At 40.8% G+C, this 24,312-nt stretch overlaps 1 protein-coding gene across 13 annotated transcripts in view; it reads right to left on the bottom strand.

Annotated features, from left to right (window-relative positions):
• MGAT4A (alpha-1,3-mannosyl-glycoprotein 4-beta-N-acetylglucosaminyltransferase A) overlaps positions 1-24,312 on the bottom strand; it is a 119,460-nt gene that overhangs the window by 66,416 nt on the left and 28,732 nt on the right. For all 13 annotated transcript variants that reach the window (XR_010148999.1, XR_008542183.2, XR_010148998.1 and 10 more), the window contains 1 exon segment: positions 140-307. Coding sequence is in view for 10 of the 13 variants with exons in the window: in XM_016943558.4 (XP_016799047.1) it covers positions 140-307 (168 nt within the window). In the remaining 3 variants the exon portion in view is untranslated.

Raw genomic sequence — 24,312 nt, 5'->3', positions numbered from 1 at the left:
AGTGAGCCAAGACTGCGCCACTTCATTCCAGCCTGGGCTACAGAGCGAGACTCTGTCTCAAAGAAAAAAATATATATATATATATATTTTTATATATATATATATAATCTTTTTATGATATAAAAAATACTGTTTGTACCTGAAAACTTATTCAACGCATCCTTACTTCCATTTGTTTCTGCTCCTACACGCTTGAACTGTTGCACAATCGTATTTAATTCAGAAGAGCGCTGTGAGATTCTGTGTTCAGCTATTCGAAGACGTTCTTTCAAAGCAAGGAATTCTCGTTGATAAGCAATCAGTTTTTCTAGAAGCAAAACCAAAACAGTTATAGTATGTGTCTTAAAACAAATAAACAATATAATCTAAATGGAACTGTAAAATTACAAAGTTTAAAGTTGAGTTTTTCAGAAGAAAATATTCATTGATACAGAACTGAAAAAAAAGGGTTCTGACTTGTTATATAACAAAGTTTATATGCTCTTATTATTTGTAAGAATGCTGTTAATGCTTATTATTATGCTCTTGTTATTGGTAAAAATGTGAGCAGTCTCCAGCACTTCATATAATTAAAGATGGATAAAATGATAAAAGGTTTTAGAATAAACACTTTAAAGCAACATACTAACATCATCTGTCAAAGGGTACAAACAACTATAAAGACCATATTCACATCAACCAGATAGAGAGATGAGGCAGAAACTGATAGTAATTTATATAATAATATAATGAATATAACATATTTTATAGCATAATCATTAATTTCCATAGACCAAACTTTTCCTCTGAACTTCCTAGTCCTCAAAGATTTCCCTAGGCCAGACTTTGGTCAAAGCCCTGATCTCTAAAAACCCAGTGAGTGGCCAGGCGTGGTGGCTCACACGTGTAATCCCAGCACTCTAGGAGGCCAAGGTGGAGGATGGCTTGAGCCCAGGAGTTCAAGACCAGCCTAGATGGCCGGGCGCGGTGGCTCACGCCTGTAATGCCAGCACTTTGGGAGGCCGAGGTGGGCAGATCACGAGGTCGGGAGATCGAGACCATCCTGGCTAACATGGTGAAACCCTGTCTCTACTAAAAATACAAAAAATTAGCTGGGAGCGGTGGTGGGCGCCTGTAGTCCCAGCTACTTGGGAGGCTGAGGCAGGAGAATGGCATGAACCCGGGAGGCGGAGCTTGCAGTGAGCAGAGATCGCGCCACTGCACTCCAGCCTGGGCGACAGAGCAAGACTCCGTCTCAAAAAAAAAAAAAAAAAAAAAAAGACCAGCCTAGGCAACACAGTAAGACCCCATCTCTATAAAACAATAAAAAATTAGCGAGGCATGGTGGTGTATGCCTGTAGTCTCAGCTACTCAAGAGGCTGAGGTAGGAGGATTGCTAGAGCCCAAGTATTGGAGGCTACAGTGAGCTATGATCACACAACTGCACCCCAGCCTGGGCGACAGAGTGAAACCTTGTCTCAAAAAACAGTAGAATAAAAATCCACTGAGCTAGATGTACAATGACCCTTGTTAAAAGTCATTCATTTTAATAATTTGAGAGAATCACACGTCAAAAAAACCTGGTCTAGGAAATAAAAGTGGGCTTTGATGAGGATAAACGTAGGCATTGAAACAATGAGTAGAAATGAAACAGCACAAAGTGTACAGTAGAAGAGGCTCAAGCACAGAACTGGACAGCAACACCTGAGAGATGGTGGAAGAAGCCATTCATTTACTTGCTTGGAGGTACTGAATAGTAGTGGAAGCTGCGGGAATGTTATGCACAATGTCCACAACCTCATTAAATTAAGATAAACCGCAAGCGTGCTTCCAACTTCTATAGCAAGCTAAAGCTACTATTTTGACACCTAAACAAACCTTAGAAAGGCTTTTTTTTTTTTTTTTTTTTTTCTGAGACAGAGTCTCACTCTGTCACCCAGGCTTGAGTACAGTGGCGCGATCTCGGCTCACTGCTGCAACCTCCGCCCCCTGGATTCAGACAATTCTCCCACCTCAGCCTCCCAAGTAGCCGGGATTACAGGCGTGCGCCACCACACCCAGATACTTTTCGTATTTTCAGTAGAGACGGGGTTTCACCATGTTGGTCAGGCTGGTCTCGAACTCCTGACCTCAGGTGATCCACCTGCCTCGGCATCTGAAAGTACTGGGATTACAGGCATGAGCCACTGCGCCCAGCCAGAAAGTCTGTTTTTAATTTAACATTATAATTTCTGTTTTAATCATGGATAGAAGCAGTAAAAACAGACTTATGAAAAATGAATCTGCAGTCTTAATAACACTCAATTATACTGTTCTTTGTCCCTTACATAAAGATCCTTACAGTAAACACCTCTTAAGATTCTATAGCAGAAAAAAATATCTGTCTTAACTGCCATGCTTCACTACATGGAATAACAAAAGCATGTATGTCACCGTATTTGCCTTAATTTGCTCAGAAGGAAAGGAGAAGAGGTAGGACAGAGAAGGCTGTGATAGGGAAAGGGCATACCGGCAGCTCCAGGGTGCCGGCTAGGTTCTATTTCTCGATCTGGGTGTCACTCATGGTTTAAGCATTTTCTGCATGTGTAAATTCACAACATAAGAAATGTGAAAGAGATACTATTCCTAAACACAAAACTATAAACAATTCTATTAAACAATTATAAGAAGAGACACATAAGATTTATGTGAAGTACAAGCCTTTCACTGAAGTCTATAATAGAATCAATAAAATTATCTCTTATTCCTAAATAGGAAGACTCAGTCTTACAAAAAGATTAATTCTACCCTAAGAAAAGAAATTCAATTCAGTATCCTTTTTTTTTTTTTTTTTTTGAGACGGAGTCTCGCTCTGTCGCCCAGGCTGGAGTGCATTGGCGCGATCTCGGCTCACTGCAAGCTCCGCCTCCCGGGTTCACGCCATTCTCCTGCCTCAGCCTCCCGAGTAGCTGGGACTACAGGCGCCCGCCATCACGCCCGGCTAATTTTTTGTATTTTTAGTAGAGACGGGGTTTCACCGTGTTAGCCAGGATGGTCTCGATCTCCTGACCTCGTGATCCGCCCGCCTCGGCCTCCCAAAGTGCTGGGATTACAGGCGTGAGCCACCGCGCCCGGCCCAGTATCCTTTTTTGTTGTTGTTGTTGTTCTTTTTTTGAGACGGAGTCTCGCTCTGTCACCCAGGCTGGAGTGCAGTGGCGCGATCTCAGCTCACTGCAAGCTCTGCCTCCCGGGTTCACGCCATTCTCCTGCCTCAGCCTCCCGAGTAGCTGGGACTACAGGCGCCCGCCACCACGCCTGGCTAATTTTTCTATTTTTAGTAGAGATGGAGTTTCACCATGTTCACCATGTTAGCCAGGATGGTCTCTATCTCCTGACCTTGTGATCCGCCCGCCTCAGCCTCCCAAAGTGCTGGGATTACAGACGTGAGCCACCGCACCTGGCCCAATTCAGTATCTTTCAAAGTAACAAATTTTTTGAACTTGATGTATAATTCTAATATTTATCTAGAAGAATTAATGTTTTTAAAGGGCCAAGAAAAATCTAGAAGATAATATGGGGGAACTTGCTCTGAGATCAGAATATGTTATATGGTTTCAGAACCATATATGTTATATATATGAAACCATATGTTATATGGTTTCAGTCCAGAGAGTGTGGACAAGGGCAGATCAGCATAAACACAGTGTCCAAACACAGCATGTGTCAAAACAGATCTTTGAGTTCTTCCCTCTTTATGTGAACAACATTAGAATCCTACCCTTCAGACTTAAGCAGTGCCTAGATACTGGTTTCTCAGCACCATTTGCCACTAAAATAAATTAGAACTCTTTGGAGGCCGGGCGTGGTAGCTCACCCTTATAATCCCAGCACTTTGGGAAGCCATGGCGAGAGGATCGCTTGAGCCGAGTTTGAGACCACCCTGGGCAACATGGCGAGACCCCAACTCTAGTAAAAAAAGAGTTTTTTAAAGAACTCTTTAGAGAAATAACTTTAAGATAAACCTAGAATATTCTTCTGCCAGCAAGAAAGTATTACCAAAAGAAAAAAATGACAGGACTTCTCCAAAGGGCACAGAAAGGCAGTGGAGAGGCCCCCACTGGCCAAATGGGGAACAATTTAAGAACCAAAATAAATATCGATGGTAATGGATTATAACCCATTGAATAAAATACAAATCCATGAGTCCATATCAACAATAAATAAATAAAAATGAACAAATGAGGGGAAAGTGTTTCTTACAGAAGAAGGCCAATTACTAAATGTAGAAGAAATAATGAACATTAGAAAAACTGCCATTTGGGCCAGGTGCGGTGGCTCACGCCTGTAATCCCAGCACTTTGGGAGGCCGAGGTGGGCAGATCACCTGAGGTCGGGAATTCAAGACCAGCCTGACCAACAAGGAGAAATCCCGTCTCTACTAAAAATACAAAATTAGCTGGACATAGTGGCGCATGCCTGTAATCCCAGCAACTTGGGAGGCTGAGGCAGGAGAATCGCTTGAACCCGGGAGGCAGAGGCTGCAGTGCGCCAAGATCGCGCCATTGCACTCCAGCCTGGGCAACAAGAGTGGAATTCCATCTCAAAAAAAAAAAAAAAAAAAAAAAAAAACCACCACTTTGCAACCATCATAGCAATAACTGACTCAGGCAGGCATCAAAAATGCATGCTAAAACTAACAGGTGAAAGTCTAATAAGAAACAGGTATTTATATCATCTCAAAATACCTCCCCACAAAGTACTCGTTACTTTACAAAGAGGGAAACGATAAAACCTAGCTGACACCACCTTCATCAAGTGATCAAAGTTAAAGTTGGCAATAATGGGACAGAGATCACGTGCCTCGTGAAGTGAACCCCAGAGGACACCCCTCATTACGTGGGATTCCTGCCCAAAATGCATAATCTGATTCTAATCTCAAGGAAACATCGGACACATCCAAATTGGGGGATTATATATAAAACAAATGGCGGCCGGGCGTGATGGCTCACGCCTGTAATCCCAGCAGTTTGGGAGGCTGAGGCGGGCGGATCACAAGGTCAGGAGATCGAGACCATCCTGGCTAACACGGTGAAACCCCCATCTCTACTAAAAAAATACAAAAATTTAGCCGGGCGTGGTGGCGGGCGCCTGTAGTCCCAGCTATGCGGGAAGCTGAGGCAGGAGAATGGCGTGAACCCAGGAGGCGGAGGTTGCAGTGAGCCGAGATCGCGCCACTGCACTCCAGCCTAGGAGCCAGAGCGAGACTCCGTCTCAAAAAAAAAACAAAAAAAAATAAAAAAAAATAAATGGCTTCCACTTTAAGACGTGTCAAGGTCATCAAAGACAAAGGCTGAGGAAACGACCAGGAGTAAGAGAAACTAAATGCAAAGCACTGTCCTGGACTGGATCCTGGACCAGAAGAAATAAATGCTGCCAAGAACATTACTGGAAAAATAACAGAACACAGACTACAGAATGGGTATGATTGTGCCAATGTTAAATTTCCTGAATTTGACACTCGAACTGTGGTAATGTAAGAGAATGTCCTGGTTCTTAGGAAATAAACATAAAATTATTTAGGGGTAAAGGGGCACAATTTCTGCAATTTACTCTGAAATGGTTCTGAAAAGAAACAAATATCTGTAGAAAGGAAGATGATAGAGGCAAAATGTTCACAATAGGTGAAATGTGTAGAGAACTTATTTGTACTATCCTTGCAACTCTTCATTTCATCATTTTTTTTAAATACAATGATGCTTTAAAGTAAGCAGGAGATTGAATGGCAGATATAGGCTCAGTCTTTCATCAGCTCCTGAGTGGTAGAAAGGGATAGGAGTCTGAGGGCAGTCTCCATCTCCACATGCATTTTCTTGTTATGTTTTCAAATCACCCTCCCAGAGGCCAGCTTCAGCAAGTAGGAAGAATAAGCAGTTCCAGTAGAGAAATGCCGCACCCCTAATTCTAAAATGCTTCCCTGCTTTGAGGGGAACTGTCCATGCTTTTGGAAAGTTAGCTTAGAAAAAGTCCCTGGGGGCCCATGGACTACTGGATAATGTCACAGGTATTTAGTTTCTAGCCCGGATGCTATTGCTGTTCTTAGTCCAAGATCCACAGCTATGAAAAGGCTCCAGAGGGGCCATTTTCGATCTCTCTCACATCCGTCCTTTGTTTCTAACTCCATTCTGCCACATTAAAAGAGTTCTCCACAACAACAGGGCAACTTCATATTCCATCTGGAAAGCCAACTCAGCTTTCTAGAATTTTCTAGAATTTTCCCTAGACTTTTCTCCATTTATATTTCCCATAATACTATACAGCTTTCTTAAGGAAGAGAATTGTTTATCTGCTTCCAGCATTCAGTTCACTTTAACATAACAGATGAAAAAATTCCTCCAAATTAATATGTTTGATAATTCCCTATTGTCAACATTAGTAGAAAAATTCTTATTTTTGCTTTTCTTAGAATCATTTCAATCGGTTTGTATGAGGGGTCATGGCAGGAAACTGAGGGAACTTTCATACTACCATCTTACTGGGAAGTGCCCAGTTTTGTTTATTGTTTTGTTTTTACTGTAGACAAACTCTAACTTTTTTAATTGTAGAAAATTATATGTTCAGCCTAGACAATGAAAGTACAAATTATGTTTTGTACAAATCGTGTTTTGTGAACCTAAGATTCTAAAACAAAATTTCCAGAGAAACCACTTTGATTCTTCAACTCAAATATTTAGGTCAGTTTCCAGTGAAAAGGGTAACTTTGGGCTTTCAAAGACTTACAAGGCTAAACCGTATAAAATTGCTGATATTTGATCCTTTTTGGCAAAAATGGTAATTTCATATGAAATTGTTCAACAGTATAAATGAATGATTAACACAAACAAAAAGCACCAATAAGTCACATCTAATGTGTGGTGAATAAAAACAGACCAGAGAACTTTATTTTTTAAACAATAGTAACTTCTTATCAGCAAGATGTACAAGATACTACTAAATTCAGAGCTAGTGTTAAAAACTGGCTTTTTGTATTGAAACAAAAACTACCAAAAGTTAAACCCACTCTTTATTTCTTAATTTAAAACATTTTAATATTTATTAGATAATAAAATTCTGGCACTGAAAAAAATGTTGATAAGTCCTCTGGGCCGGGCATGGTGGCTCACACCTGAAATCCCAGTGCTCTGGGAGGCCGGGGCAGGAGGATTGCTTGAACCTAATAGTTTGAGACCAGCCTGGGCAAAATAGGGAGACCTTGTCTCTACAACAAATTTTCAAAAATTAGCCAGTGTGGTACTGCATGCCTGTAGCCCCAGCTACTCAGGAGGCTGAAGTGGGAGGATCCCTTGAGCCCAGGGGTTTGAGGCTGCAGTGAGTGGCAAATGTGCCACTGAACTGCAGCCTGGGTGATAGAGCAAGACCCTGTCTCTTAAAAAAAAAAAGTAGTCATCTGGTTCAACCTCAGTACCACATTGAACTGATACAATTCTTTCCACAGATAAATTTTTTTTAAATATGAATGAGGAAGGTTTTTAGTAAGATTCCAAAATTTAACAAGCTTTACTTCTCAGGAAGCCACTGCCTTTGAAAAATGTTTTATTTCACTTTTTAAAGATTTCACATGCATCACTCTTACACAACCATTTTAAATTAGAAAGAAGATGGCCTAGATGAAATTGCAGAAAATTTCCCACTTATAAACCTCTTAAGCATAAAGAAAAAAAAACAAAAGAACTGGATTCAGAGGGTGGTTTAGGAGAACTAATGCCATAAAAAGCCAAAAGACACAGTGAACGGCAGTCCAAATGAAACAGGCTGAAAGAACAGAACTTGAACAGACAATTCTAATTAGAATGGATAGCTAAAACTTACAAATGAGACCAAGTATCTCATTGTTTCCTGAATTTATCATGCATAAGAACCACCTAAAAGGGCTCATTAAAACACAGAATTCTGGACTTCACTTCCAGGGATCCTGATTCCATGGTCTGAGGTGGGGCCCAAGAATTTCTAACAAGCTCCCAGGTGATGCTGATGTGCCAGTCCCAGGTCCATGAGCGGAGAAGCCCAGAGGTAGCCAGCATTGTCCTCGGGGTAGTTCTAGACTCGAGCAGACTAGAAGTTTATGTAGTTCTAGTCTACCAGTTCCTTCTCCTCTCCCTTCCTCTGGCCCACAGGTTAAGGGTTCCAGGGACAGGGGGCGCTCATTAAAATGTTTAGGGCCATAATCCTGAAGATTAACTTGGGACAGAGAGGGTTTTCCAAGTATCCAGTGAACACCAGTTTCAAAGGTCTCTTACATGGCATTATCAAGATTATTCTGGTTTTGGAGTACTCCAGTCAGGATCCAACACATACGCATGGATTCTGAAAATAGCTGCACCCTTCTAAATTCAAAAGGGAAAATGGGGCTCATAGATATACAGGATAATACACTTTATTTCAATTAAAATAATGAAAATAATTCATTTACTCCCTTGTAAGATGTTTTCAGTATACTTACAAAACAGTGACTAGTGAATACCAAATCGGCTATGGTTGAAATATTTTCTGGAACGCAACCACTATTTCTCTAAGCTGTCGGCTAATATAATCATTAACAGTGTCATTCAAAACAAACTTCCAGGTAGAGGTTTAATAAGTTAAAATCTATCCCCTGACCTAATAAACATAACACCTTAAGACAAACAAACGATGCTGCATGTACCTATAACACAGGTTTTTTTTTGTTTTTTTGGTGTTTTTTTTTTTTTGGAGACAGAGTCTTGCTCTGCCACCCAGGCTGGAGTGCAGTGGCATGATCTCAGCTCACTGCAATCTCTGCCTCCTGGGTTCAAGCGATTCTCCTGCCTCAGCCTCCCAAAGAGCTGGGATTACAGGTGCACACTGCCACACTCGGCCAAGTTTTTGTATTTCAGTAGAGATGGGATTTCACCGTGTTGCCCAGGCTGGTCCTGAACTCCTGACCTCAAGTGATCTGCCCGCCTCGGCCTCCCAAATCTAAATAGACGTAATAATTTTCCTTGATTTCCCTTGGGAAAGGGCAATCTCTTTTTAGTAAGTTCATCGTGAAGTCCCAAATTCCCTTATAATAATAAAATGAGGAACTATAAAAATTCATAACTCATGATAACATTCATTAGAGTACACTTAGCTATATGTTTATAACAGCTCTCCACTTCTAAAAATATTAACAATGATTGTATTCAACCTGACTTTTTAAAATTCAACAACCACAAGGAGCTTGGAGTAAAAATTATCAGATGGTTATAAACTATTTTCCTTAAGTACTTTAAAGCTACTGGGAGACACTTCTTCATAAAGGTGTATTTCATTCTAAAAGGAAAATTAAAAACATTTTGTATTCTGAAAGGTATAATGCCCTGTATTTTCCTATGAAGAATCCTCAAGACACAGCATTAGAATTCTAATGTAGTTCTACATTAGAACTACAAAGATAACTACATAGTTATCTAATGTAGAACTATGTAGATAGTTATAACTGTTACAAACATATAGCTAAGTGTACTATGTAGATAGTTCTTCATTAGAACTATCTTTAACTAAAAAGCAGGGTACTGATAATTAACCAGTCACACACTATGGAGTAGCTCTACTAACAAGCGTGTCCTCTTACTGCATGTCCCTAGCTAGATCTGGATATTCCTTGAATGACCTATTTCATGCTTTCTCCTTCTTCCCTCTTCTCACTTTCCTTTTGCTCGTTCATTTCCACCTTCCCCCTCCTAATATTCTTCTGCAAAGTCCTTTTCAAATTCTTCTGTGTTTCTTTTCTGGACTTATTTTCAATCAAACTACTGCTCTCACCTCTTTCTTTTCATGTTATTCATGCTCCCCCCACCCATCCCACAATAGCCCTGTCTCCTTTTTCTTTGTTTCAAATTACTGAGGACTTTATTTCTCCATGTGAATGGTTTAAACAGTCCACTCACTTGCCCTGCAGGCCCAGACCAAAATCACAGCTGACACCATTTCCAACACCGGCTAGTGCTTCCAGGCTGCGGCACTCCCACTTTAACTGTGGGAACTTGACAGACTCACCCTGTGGTCTTATGAAAGGCGCCTAGTGAACCAGAAGATGCCTCAGACTGAAAAAGGAAAAAACAAATGAACCTGCCTCATTACAGGTGAGGCAGCAGTGAGAATGTGAGCTACAGCCTCCTCCACCCTTGTCTGACTCTTCCAATAGTCCACTGATGATGAGACAGGTGAGGATATAGGTTATCAAGATTTTATCTTCCCATCCCATCTGACTCCTCCTTAACCCTCAGTATGTCACCAAGGTCCGCCGCACCCAAATTTAGCTATCGTTTCTTTTTTGAAATCTTCTATTTTTAAGGACTGATACTTCATGGCTTTTAGTCTTTCTTAGAAACCTCCCAAAGGATAAAGGGAACATCTGGGCTTTTTTTTTAAACAAAAAAAAAAGAATATAACTCATTCTGTCTAGCAATTACCATATGAGTCCCTCAGACTGTTTTATAAATCTAAGACACTGTCGCAAACGGACTCTGCAGTGACCCCAGTGACCCTCGTCCTTCTGGTATTCACAGACTTCCACAACCTCTGCCCCTTGAGTGCAGGCAGACACAATGACTTGCTTCTAATGAACAGAATATGGCAAAGGTGATAGGCATCACTTCCAGGATTATGTTATATTACACAGGACTCCATCTCATATAACATCTATAGTGTATAGTATAATATATGGTGTCTATAGACTTCCTAGCTAACTTTGAAGAAGTAAACAACTAAACTGAAAAGCCCATGTGACAAAGAGCTTAGAGCTGCATCCCAGAAAACAGCCAACAACAAGCCTGGGCTCTCAGTCCTACAGCCACAAGGAAATGACTTCCGCCAACAGTCTGGATAAGCTTGGGAGTGTATTCTTTCCGAGTCAGGTCTCAAGATGATAGTGTAGTCCAGCTGACACCTCAGTGTATCCTTTTGAGAGCCCAGGTAGAGGGCTCAGTTAAGCCATGCCCAGTTTCCTAGCCCACAGAAAATAAGAGATAATAAATGTATCATTTTAAACCACTAAACTTGTGGTAATTTATTATGCATAAATAGATAAATAATACAGATATAGGATCTCAGTGAGCCTATTTTTTCTATATCTTAAAACTTTTTGCTATTTTATTGTCCTAAGAATTACTTTACAATTTTATAATTATTCATCAATCATTCCTAATCATGCTAAAAAAAACTAAATAAAATGGAAGAATGATAGAACCACCTGGAGGATGGTACATAGTGACATAAATCACCACTATTATATCACCTTTTAGTTTTCTTATTGTGTTGCTAAGACTATTGGCATCATCTTTCAGGATAGCATAAAAGAAGTTCAAAAACACTACTTTGTAGTCTTCTGTAACCTTTGCTGAAATAACTGGGAATTCAGGATTTTTCCTTTTTGTACCCAAAATGGCAAAAAGAAGAAAAGTTACAGCAAAGACATCTGACAACTGTAGGACAAATCAGAAGATGAATGTAGAAAGCAGGTAGTATCACTATAGACTCTAATAATGGTGGTGAAATTGATCATAAAAGCAAAATCTCAGACTATGAGTCTTCAGATGACAATATCCTTGAAGAACTTTCTCTAATTCAGATGAGACTTCCAGTTCCAGACCAAGATGGAATAGACACACTTCTCTCTATGCATCCTGCTAAACACAATTATAAACCCAGATATTATAAATAAGAAGGCTGGGCACCATGGCTCACATCCATAATCCCAACACTTTGGAGGCTGAAGTGGGTGGATCACTTGAGCTCAGAAGTTCAAGACCAGCCTCGGCACCATGGGGAAACCCTGTCTCTACAAAAAATACAAAAATTAGCCAGGCGTGGTGGCGGACGCCTGTAGTCCCAGCTACTCGGGAGGCTGAGGTGGGAGGATGGCTTGAGCATAGGAGGCAGAGGTTGCAGTGAACTGAGTTTGTGCCAGTGCACTCCAGCCTGGGCAACACAGTGAGACCCTGTCTCAACAACCACCACAAAAAATAAAAAATAAGACTTTGAAAGGTGGAAAGCAGAAGGCAGAAAGGGTAGAGTCACTGGGACCCAAGAAACAACACAGTAGTGAGTTCTCTGAATTTTCTTTCTGCCTCATATATCCTAGAATGGGAACTAGAAAAGTCGGCAACCTGAAAATACCAACAGGAGCACAAAAAAAAAGGACCAAGAAAAGCCTGCTAACTCTATGCAAAGGACTCAGTAAAGGGCAACCCAGCAGGACAGAAAACGTCAGACAATCACCACTCTACTCCAGCCATATACCATGAAAACACATGGTCCCACCCCCACTCTATCAGCAATGGCCAGGCAGGGAGCCTAGACTTCCACCCTTGCCCAACTGTTACTAGGCCCCCTGACACCCATAATATGTGGATGGGGTCAGGAAAGACTGAGTGAGGGAGCTGGGACTTTCACCACCCTCCACCAGTAATGAGCCTCCTGGTGAGGTGTGAGTGGAGGCCACAGGAGAAGCAGTAGCAGGGTCCCTTCTCCCCTCTTAGCAAGTGTGGCGTCAGCACAGGCCTTACGGGAAACTGACCTCCCAACCCTGCACAGCTGGAAGGAGGAATCCCTCCCTGCTGGGTACTGACGGATGCTTTGGACTTTCATCCCATTCCCACCAGCATAATGAGGTGGCACAGCCTGTACCCTCCCAAAATGATGTCAGAAAAGGCCAGCTATGACAGACAATGTAAATAAAAGCCAGAGTCTTATAACAAACACCCAAAATGCCTTGGACACAACTGAAAATCACTCATAATATTGAGAACCAGGAAAATCTCAACATCAGTGAGAACAAACTATGAACAGATGCCAACACCAAGATGACGCAGATGTTGAAATTACCTTGTAAGGATTTTAAAGCAGCCATCATAAAAATGCTTCAATGGGTACATTAAACAAATTTTTAAAACTGAAACCCTAAGCAAAGAAATAGAAAATATAAATAAACAAATGGAAGTTTCAGAATACGAAATATAATAATTGAAACAAAAAAAACTTAATGGGTAAGCTCAAGAGCAGATGGACAGAATCAGTGATCCTCAAGAAAGACAAGAGCAATTACCCAATCTAGTCAAAAGAGAGAATATAGACTAAGGAAAAAATTAACAGAGCCTCAGGGACGTTTGGAACTGTAACAAAAGATCTGAGATCTAACACTGCTATCATCAGCAACACAGAAGAACATACAGAAAGAGGGCTATCATCAGCAACACAGAAGAACATAGAGAAGCAACATAGAGAAAGAGGGTGGGGTGGGAAAAGTACGGTCCTGCCCCATATATGTCCAGGGGTCTTGTAAGATTATAATGGAGGCTGGGCGCAAGTGGCTCACACCTGTAATCCCAGCACTTTGGAAGGTTGAGGCAAGAGGATTGCTTGAGGCCAGAAGTTCAAGACCAGCCTGAGCAAATCAGTGAAACCCCATCTCTACAAAAAATACAAAAATTAGCTGGGTAATGTAGTCCCAGCTACTAGGGAGCTGAGGCGGGAGGATCACTGGAGCCTAGGAGGCTGATGCTAAAGTGAGCCATGCTCACACCACTGCACTCCAGCCTGGGCATCAGAGCAAGCTCTGTCTCAAAAAAAAAAAAAAAAAAAAAAAAGATTATAATAGAGCTGAAAAATTCCTATCGCCTAGTGACACTGTAGCCATTGTAACGGCATAACACAATGCATGACTCACATGGATGTGGTGATGTTGGTGTAAATAAACCTACTGCACTGCCAGTCATGTAACGGTCTAGCACATACAATTATGTACAGTACACACTTGATAATGACAATCAACTGTTACTGGTTTATGTATTTACTATACTATACTTTTTATTGTTCTTTTAGAGTATACTCCTTCTGCTCATAGGAAAAAAAGGTACCTGAAAAACAGCCTCAGGTCCTTCAGAAGGTATCCTAGAAGGAGGCACTGTTCTCATGGGAGATGACAGCTTCATGTGTGTTACCGCCCCTGAAGGCCTTCCAGTGGGACAAGATGCGGAGGTGGAAGACTGGGAAACTGATGATCCTGACCCTCTGCAGGCCTAGGCTAATGTGTATGTCTCTTCCTTTTTAACAACAATGTTTAAAAAGTAAAAAAATAATAAATTTTAAATAGAAAAAGCTTGTAGAATATGAATATAAAAAACAAAATATTTTATGTGGTTATACAATGTGTTTGTGTTTTAAACTTAGTGTTATTACAAAGGAGTGAGTTGAAATTTTTTTAAGTTAAAAAGTTACAATAAGCTAACATTAATTATTAATATTTTTTGAGACAGGGTCTCGTTTTGTCACCCAGGCTAGAGTGCAGTGGCCTGATCAAGGCTCACCACAGCCTCAACCTTCTTGGCTCAAGTGATCATCTCACCTCAGCCTCCAGAGTAGCTGAAGTACAGGTACATGCCACTACACTCAGCTAATTTTTGTGTTTTTTTTCTTTTTTTGTAGAGACAGGGTCTCACTATATTGCCCAGGCTGGTCTTGAACTCCTGGGCTCAAGTGATCCTCCCACCTCAGCCTTCCAAAGTGCTAGGATTCCATGTGTGAGCCACTACCCCTAGCCAGGTTAATTTATTTTTGAAGAAAGAATAATATTTTTATAAACTGAGTATATCCTTAGTTCAGTATTTGTGAAGGCTATGGCAGTCTACAGTGGTGTACAGTAATGTCTTAGACCTTCACATTCACTCCCCACTCACTCACTGACTCATCCAGAGCAACTTCTACTCCTGCAAGCTCCATTCATGGTAAGTGCTCTCTCCAGGTATACTATTTCGCCTTTTATACTGTATTTTTACTTTATCTTTTCTATGTTTAAATATATTTAGATACACAAATACTTACCATTGTGTTATAATTGCCTATGGAATTCAGTACAGTAACATGCTATATAGGTTTGTAGCCTAGGAGCAGTACGTAGGTTTGTAGTGGGCTGTACCATCTAGGTTTGTGTAAGTATACCCTATGATGTTCACACAACAAAACCACCTAACGATGCATTTCTCAGAACACATCCCCATCATTAAGTGACACATGACTGTACTTGGAGAAATAATAGCTAGAATTTCCCAAATTTGGTAAAACACATAAACCTACATAAAGATTCAAGAAGCTGAGCAAAACCCAAACAGGATAAACCTGAAGAAACCCATGAAAAGAAACACCACAATTGAACATTAGAAAACTAGAGACAAAGAAGAAATCTTGAAATCAACCAGAGGGAAAACACACATGACCTACTGGGGAAAAGATTTTGAATTACAGCAAATTTCTCATCAGAAACCATGGAGATCAGAAGGAAATGGCACATTTTTTAAGCACTAAAAGAAAAGAACAAGAACTGTCAATCTCAAATACCATCTCTGGCAAAACTATCTGTAAGGAATAAAGGGAAAATCAAGATATTCTTATAAAAAAGAAAACTGATGGAATTTGCCATCAGCAAACCTATCTGAAAAGAATGGCTAAAGGAAGTTCTTAAAAAAGAAAGGAAATGATAAAGGAAGGAATCTTGCAACATCAAAAAGGAAAAACTGAAAAAGAGAAAAAAATGCAAGGAGACATTCCTTTTCTCGAGTTTTCTAAATTATGTTTGATGGTTGAGGCAAAAAGGTAACATTGTCTGATGTGGTTCTCAATGTAAAAGAAATATTTAAAACAATTATAACCAGGCTAGGCAACAAAGCGAGACCCCATTTCTATAGACAAATTAAAGAATTAGCTGGGTGTGGTTGCACGCATCTGTGGTCCCACATACTTGTTGGGGCTCAGGTGGGAAAATTGCTTGAGCCTTAGAGGTTAAGGCTGTAGTGAGCTGTGACAGAGTGAGAGCTTCTCTCAAAAAAAAAAAAAAAAGATCAACTAGGGAGGGCAAAGGACTTTAAAGGAAATAAAGTTTCATACTTCACTCAAACTGATAAAACGTCAACCCCAGTAGACCACGGTAAGTTATATATGTACACTGAAATACCCAGAGCAACCACTCAAATATCTATACAAAGGAATACACTCAAAAACACTACAGATACATCAAAATGGAATTTTGAAAACTGTTTCAGGAACGCACAAGAAGTCAGGGAAAAAAATTAAAACACTGAAGGAACAAACTACAAAGAAAAATAAAATGGTAGACTTGATTAAGCCTAACGTAACAATAATCACATTAAATGTAAATGGTCTAGAGCTCTTGTTCTCTCGATTCATCCTCCACCCTAGCCCCAGCCCCGGCCTGGCCCCAGCCCCAGCCTAGCCCCAGCCCCAGCCCCAGCCACCCACCCACCATGGAGAAGGCAGAGCTGGCCCAGCAGGCTAAGCACTGTGACAACATGGCCACCTACACGAAGGCCATGACCAAGTGGGGCACCCAGCTGTCCAGCAAGGAGCGCAATCTGCTCTCAGTGGCCTACAAGTATGGGGTCAGGGACTACAGGTCCACCTGGAAGGACATTTTGAGCACTGAGCAGGAAACTGACACCTCCGATATGAAGCTGCTACTGATTAAGTACCATAGGTAGAAAGTGGAGTCTGAGCTGAGATCCACCTGCCCCATGGTCTTGGAATTTTTGGATACACCATGGTCTTGGAATTTTTGGATAAGTATTATATTCAATAGCCAATGCAACTAATCCAGAGAGAACCGTCTTCTATCTGAAACTAAAGGGGGATTACTTCCAGTATCTTGCTGAAGTTGCATGTGGTAATGATCAAAAACAGACGGTAGGTCAGGTACAGTGGCTCATGCCTATAATCCTAGCACTTTGGGAGGCCGAGGCGGGTGAATCACCTGAGGTCAGGAGTTCGAGGCCAGCCTGGCCAACATGGCAAAACCCCACATCTACCAAAAATACAAAAATTAGCTGGGTGTGGTGGCGCATACCTGTAATCCCAGCTACTCAGGAGGCTAAGGTAGGAGAATGCCTTGAACCCAGAAGGCGGAGGTTGAGTGAGCTGAGATAGCACCACTGTACTCCAGCCTGGGTGACAGAGCGAGACTCCATCTCAAAATAAAAACAAAACAAAACAAAACAAACAAACAAAAAACACAGATGGTAGAGAATTCCCAGGAGCTTACCAAGACGCATTTGATAATTTGATAAGCAAGAGAGAGATGCAACCCCCCCCCCCCCCTTCTGATCTGCCTGGGGCTGGCTCTTAACTTTTCTATATTTTACTGTGAGATCCTCAACAACCCTGAGCTCACCTGCCCACTGGCTAAAAATGGCTTTTTTTTTTTTTTATTTTTGAGACAGAGTCTTGCTCTGTCTCCTAGGCTGGAGTGCAGTAGTGCAATCTCAGCTCACTGCAACCTCCGCCTCCTGGGTTCAAGTGATTCTTGTGCCTCAGCCTCCCGCGTAGCTGGGACTACATGTGCTCACCATCATGCCAGGCTAATTTTTTGTATTTTTAGTAGAGACGAGGTTTCACCATGCTGGCCTGCCTGGTCTCTAAATCCTGGCCTCAAGTGATCCACCCGCCTTTGCCTCCCAAAGTGCTGGGATTACAGGCCTGAGCCACCGCACCCAGCCCTAAAACAGCCTTTGATGAAGCCACTGCAGAACCTGATACACTGAAGACTCAGACAGACCCCTCATCATGCAGTTGCTGAGAGACAACCTAATAACACTGTGGACATCACACAGTGCAGGAAAAGAACGCAATGCAGCAGAAGGAGCTGAACACTAAATGCATGCAGGGTGTTATCCTTCTTCCCTTCAAGAAACCTTTTTACCATGTCCATTCCTTATTCCACTTGGATTTCCTGTAACAAAGAAACCTATTTATGTGTATGGAACCAACTGTTTATAGTATTTCCACACTGCAGCTTTGAGAAAACCTGATTCCCTGATTTGTGTTTGTCTTGGCCTTCCTGGTGTGCAGTTACTGCTGTAGAAAAGTATTAACAGTTTCATTCCACATAAACAAAAGTAACTTGAAAAAACTTACGTAGAGGACATATTTGTATCTGGTATTTAATCTTAACCAGGTCTGCAAGTGACTGTGTTTTGTATTACTGTAAATATATGAAAATGTAGTTAATTACAATTTAAAGAGTGTTCCACAGAACTTCTTTTTTTTTTTTTTTTTGAGACAGGATCTGGCTCTGTTGCCCAGGCTGGAGTCCAGTGGCACAATCTCAGCTCACTGCAACCTCCGCCTCCCAGGCTCAAGAGATTCTCCTCCCACCTCAGCCTCCCAAGTAGCTGGGATTACAGGCATGCACCACCATGCCTGCCTAATTTTTCTATTTTTTGTAGAGATGGGGGTCTCACTTTGTTGCCCAAGCTGGTCTCGAACTCCTGACCTCAGGTGATCTGCACAACTCAGCCTACCAAAGTGCTGGAATTACAGACAGGAGCCACCACACCCAGCCAACTTCCTAATTTCTACATTCCCTCCCTTGCTCTTTGAGATTTCCTTTCAGTAAGGAACTTTTCTATGCTCTTAACATATTCCTTTTTAGTAGGAACGCAGAAGTATTAGACTGAATGGAAAAGCACTTGCCATCTCTGGGCTGGAGGCCATAAATTTGAAATGCCTCATATATCACATATTGTAGAGGTCATGTACGTCTGTGGCAACAGGCAGTTTTCCTATTCACTCTTCATTTGCCGCTGTCTAAGTTGACGTCTCTTCCCAATACAAATTCACTTACACCTCCTGCCTTTGCAGTTCTGGTATTCACTTTACTATGTAATAGAAGTAGCATGTTGCTGCCAGAATACAAGCATTGCTTTTGGCAAATTAAAGCGCATGTCATCTCTTAATACACTAGAAAGGGGAAATAAGTACCCAAGTCCAAGTCTAAAAGTTTAGTCCTTTTCCATGCAGATTTGTGCACATGTGACAGAGGGTATCCAGCCTGTCTAGTGATTGTTCTTTAGGGGTGGACCACTGTTATGTGCTGCTAATCACTGGCTGTAGTCCCAAAAGAGCCTTGTAAAAATGCTATCCCCTAAGAAACAGCAGAGGAACACAAAATAAAACCTCATTTTATAAACCATTTACTATGGCTTTGTAACAACTGCATACCCATACGTTAAGAAACGGGTGAATTTATTACTTTCTAAGGTTTATTGATACTCCCTTTTATCTTATGTAAATTGTAGTAACAATGCCTATATTTCTGCATTGTGATCCACTTTTTTAGGGGTGCCTGGAAATGTACAGAATTGGACTGCATTTCTTAGAGTATTTTACTATAGATCAATTTCATGGGCCATCTCTTCCTCAGATGTAAATGATCTCTGGTGAAGTGTTACATGGAATAAAGTGGACATTTTAAAACTAAAAGTAATATAAATAGTCTAAATACACCAATTAAAAGAGAGACTAGATTTTAGAAGATGATCCCATTAAATGCCATATAAAAGGTTGGCACCCATGCCATGGAATCCTCCTCAGCAAGGTAACAGAGCAAACTACTCAAACACCCAGCAACTTGGATGGGCCTCATGGGCGTCACGCAGAATAAAAAATTCCAATCTCTCACACACTGTATGACTCCATTTATAATAACATTTCCAAAATGACAAAGTTATAGTGAAGGATAATAGACTAGGTTCCCAGGGGTTAGGGATGATGGGGGATGCAGGGGTTGGTGTGACTATCGACACCACAGGGGAGATCTTTGTGGTGATAGAATTGTTCTATAGTGGTGGTTACAAGAATCTAGACATGATAAAAGGACACAGAACTATCCACACTCATAATACCAATGTCAATTTCCTGATTTTGATATTGTACATTATATACACATAAGTTATCCCAAGAAGTAACTGTCAGGGAAAGATGGGTGAAGTTTGCACTGTATCTCTCTGTCTTTGCAGCTTCCTTTAGTTCTACAATTATTTTTAAATAGGTTTTTGAAAAAGCAAAGCAGAAAAGAACCAACGAACAAATAATAATTATTAAGGGCAAAAAGAAAATAGGGCATGTTCATCCAGTGGGTCATTCAACTGAAAGGACTTCACCACAACGTTTGTCAGAGGAGCCCAGAACACTGCCTTACTAAGAGGATGTGTAACAGTACTCTTTTGTCTACTGTGTATTCATACAACAAGATTAACTGGATGGGTTCATAAGAAGACAAATGCTAAAGGTTGATGTACACACAAAAGTGATTAGAAAGAGCGAATATTAAAAAATTTTTCATTGACTTGATCATTCTAATTGCTGTTTATAAACCTAATAAAATGTTTTACAACTGAAAAGATGGCCATTCTCTTCAAAATTGTTAGCTGTCAGTTTTCAAAAACTGACATTTGCATTTGATGATTCAAGTGCAGAAGAACCAGAAGTAGTGATAAGCTGGCTGGGTGTGGTGGCTCATGCCTATAAAAAAATTCCAGCACTTTGGGAGGCTAAGAAGAGGCAGATCATTTGAGGCCAAGAGTTTCAAGACCAGCCTGGCCAACACGGTGAAAACCCATCTCTACTAAAAATACAGAAATTAGCCAGGTGTGGTGATGTGCGCCTGTAATCCCAGCTACTTGGGAGGCTGAGGCAGAAAAAAATCACTTGAACCCAGGTGGCAGAGGTTGCAGTGAGCTGAGATTGCATCACTGCACTGCAGCCTGGGCAATAGAGCAAGATTCCGTCTCAAAAAATAAAATTAATTAAAAATAAATAAATATGCTCTGAAATCTCCTCACATTTGCTTACATTAATGCTCATTAATCCTCTCTTCTTTACACAGATCCCAGTATCAACCCTCCTTTTATTCATCTCCTGACCAGGAACACGAAACTGTTATCCATGCCTTTTCATTTTCCCCTTCATTATCCTCTGCACCTTACATTTCTAACTGGAAACCCTTCAATGACTACCTACTTAACTCTCCAACATGATCTCCTCACGTTGCCCAGGATCTTTCTTGCTTCAGCATTACCAAGCTGCTCGGAGTGCTCCAAGCCCACTTACTATGAGTTTCATTGCTCTACGTTCATGCTGTCTGCCTACCAGATCCACCTTCTCTTTCTTTACTGGAAAAAATTCCATGCATCCTTCAAAATACTCTTTCGTTGTCTTCCTGTGAAGTTTTCTCTGACCTCTATCCTCTCTTTAGCTCCTTTTTATCTTGTTAACTACACTATTTCATATCAACACAAACTGTACTATAATTACATACTTATCTCTTTTTCCCTCCTCAGCTATGGGCTCCTTGACAGCAGGTTTGTCAGGAGTTCCTAAGACTATCCCCAGGTTCAGTGATTCACTTGAAGGACTCACAGGACTCACCATTGAGTTGCAGCACAGGGAAAAGACACACGGAGAGAAGTTTGGAAGAAACCAGGTATGCAGTGACACAGGACACACTTCCTTCCCACAGTAGCGAGTGCTGACAACACGTGCAATGTGTTGTGTTGTCTACCAGGAAAGCTCATTGGAGACTCAATGTCAAAGGCTGTTACTGCGGGCTGGTCACATAGGCACCCGCTGCCTAGTACATACCAAAATTTCAGACTCCAATAAGGAAACCAGGTGTTCAGCATAACCACACAACTTGTACAAATAGTTTAGGCACACTGAGCCACTCTTCTCATATGGGGAAAGGTTATTATCAGGGTTTATCAGCCAAGTTCCCGGAGGCCAGCCAAGGACCAGCCTTTCAAGCCAGGCTTTCTGAAAATTAGCAGTCTCAGATTTGCCATGTTAACTCTTTTCTGCACAGCAGGAATCATATTTTAGTCTTTTTTTCTTCCCCCTAAATGCCACTGCCTTACAGAATGCCAAGCAATAAGTAACAAGAGGCAAATCCTCCTAAACTAAAAAAAATTATTTAAAAATTGATCAATAATATGCATAAAATTTGTTATACCATTACTTATAAGATTAAGCTAATTATGGTAATTGTAAAATGGAATATTATGGACCCACTACAATTCATGGTATGGGAAACATTTGTGATGATATTAAGCAAAAAATGTACATTATACAATATGCACAGTATGAGGTCAATCCCATTTTTTGAGGGAGACACATATGTAGTACTGTGAGACAAATTAGCAAACATAGGAAGCCATGTTTGCCATTTCCGCTTGAACCCTGAGTATGTGACGAAATGCTCCCTGGAAGAATGTTTTGAAGACAAAATAGGGTGGAGCACATGGCCCACCACATCTCTTGCCTGAGTCACGATGTTTCTTATAGGATACGTGACCCGTCCTTGCCTTTTTCTGCACGTGAGATAACACCTGACGGGGTTAGTGAGTATGCTTCTGCAAGCTATAACCAGATATCCTCTTATACCCAAACCTCATGATTCCGCTTTTATGGAACTTTCTGAGCAAGTGTGATATGATTTTACCTGGAATGGTCCTGCACTACCTGCATATAAGCAGTGGCTGGGACACTGTGCAGGGGCCATCTCACAAGACCTCTCCAAAGGACCACTCCCGGGCTACCAGCCTCGGGCTATAGTCCTTAGCAAGACTTCCGAGTAAAATTAACTTTAATTCTTTAAAAGCTTGATTTTTTTCTTTAGTTGACTATATATATAATATATACTACATATAATATATTCATATATACTATAAATACCATATGAGTATTTACTATATATGATATCATATTAGTATATACTCTATATTATATTAGTATATATTGCATTATCTATCTGTCTATCTATCTATCTATAAGGTAGGTCTCAGAACCCCTTTACACTGTCTTCAAAATTAGACAACCCCAAAGACCTTTTGTTTATGTGAATTGTATCAATCAACATTTACCATATTGCAAATCAAAACCAATTAACTTTTTAAAGATGTATTTAAAATTCATTTAAAAGTCTATTACATGTTGGCTGGGCGCGGTGGCTCATGCGTGTAATCCCAGCACTTTGGAAGGCCAAGGGAGGCGGATTACCTGAGGTCAGCAGTTTGAGACCAGCCTGGCTAACATGGCAAAACCCCATCTCTACTAAAAGTACAAAAATTAGCCAGGCGTGGTGGCGGGCACCTGTAATCCCAGCTACTCAGGAGGCTGAGGCAGGAGAATCGCTTGAACCCGGGAGGCGGAGGTTGCAGTGAGCCGAGATGGCACCACTACACTCCAGTCTGGGGAACAAGAGCAAGACTCTGTCTCAAAAAAAAAAAAAAAAAAAATCTATTACATGTTAGCATAAATAATGCATTTTATTAAAAATAATTGTTTTCTAAAAAAAATTAGTGAAAAGAGTGACATTTGCTCACATCTCTTTAATTCAGCTGAATAGAATACAGCTGAGTTCTCATCTGCTTCTGCTATTTCTTATGAGAGTGGAAAAGCCTATTATAAAAATGGTCTTCACTTCATGAACCTCCTGAAAGGGTCTAGAGATCCCCACAGGTCCTTGGATCACATGCTCAGAACCACTAATCCAGAAAAAATGAAAGAAAATATACCAAAAATGTTTAACACTGCTCTAAAGATTTAGTTCATTGGTATTTTATTTAAGATTTCATCCTATTAGGTAAGGCTGATCTATTAGTCTCTTTTTTATGCTATTCTTGTCCACTACTGGTTTCAGAGTCCAGTGCAACTTTATCCACTGTATCCATTGCACAATGGGTCTAGAACTGGACAATTACTCACATCCCCAAAACCTGATTAGTAATGTTTCTGAAGCAGCACAGAAAAATCAGTTAATGTTCTGTAATAACCCAATGTTCTCAATGTAGTCCCCTCTCATTTGTCGGCCATGAATAATATCCTTTCAGAGTTAAGAATACCTCAAACAGATTCCAGACAACCTCTGAGCACAGCACATGTACTGCTTAAGAAGCTTTCCAACCTGGAAAAATTAGATTAGGAGTCTGTTTCAGGAAATGGATGCTAGCCAACTAAGCTGAACATAAAATAATACCATGCCAAGTGCAAGGTCTAAATCGGCCAACTTTAACATATCAGCAAGAAAGGTGCTGACCAATTTGGCAGAGGCTAGGTCTACATTCTAGACCCTTGTTAGGTCCTGTTTTAAAATTAGGTCCTTATTTATAACACCTGAAACATTCAAGACTCTTCTTTTTAGAAAGTCAATATGGCAAAAACTTTCTTATGCCCTGATGTTGTGTGTGTATATTTACAGCTCAAAGAGTCCCAGGTGTGCTGGTGCCTAACCCTGGCTGCCAATCAGAATTACCTAGGGGCACGTTCAAGAACTTCCCAGGGGATGTCTAACTTCTAGCATAACAGAGTGAGAAGGCTCACAAATCCTCTTCCCACAAAGCAACTATAAAGCTGGTCAAGAGTCAAAAACAACCTAGTTGGTGCTCTGGAAAGCAGGCAAGACATTCAACAAACTGAGAAGTGTTTATTCATGAAACCCACTGGACTCCAGGT

This window comes from Pan troglodytes, chromosome 12 (assembly GCF_028858775.2).
Source record: "Pan troglodytes isolate AG18354 chromosome 12, NHGRI_mPanTro3-v2.0_pri, whole genome shotgun sequence".
NCBI classification, from domain to species: domain Eukaryota; kingdom Metazoa; phylum Chordata; class Mammalia; order Primates; family Hominidae; genus Pan; species Pan troglodytes.
This window is presented reverse-complemented; position numbering and strand designations above follow the sequence as displayed.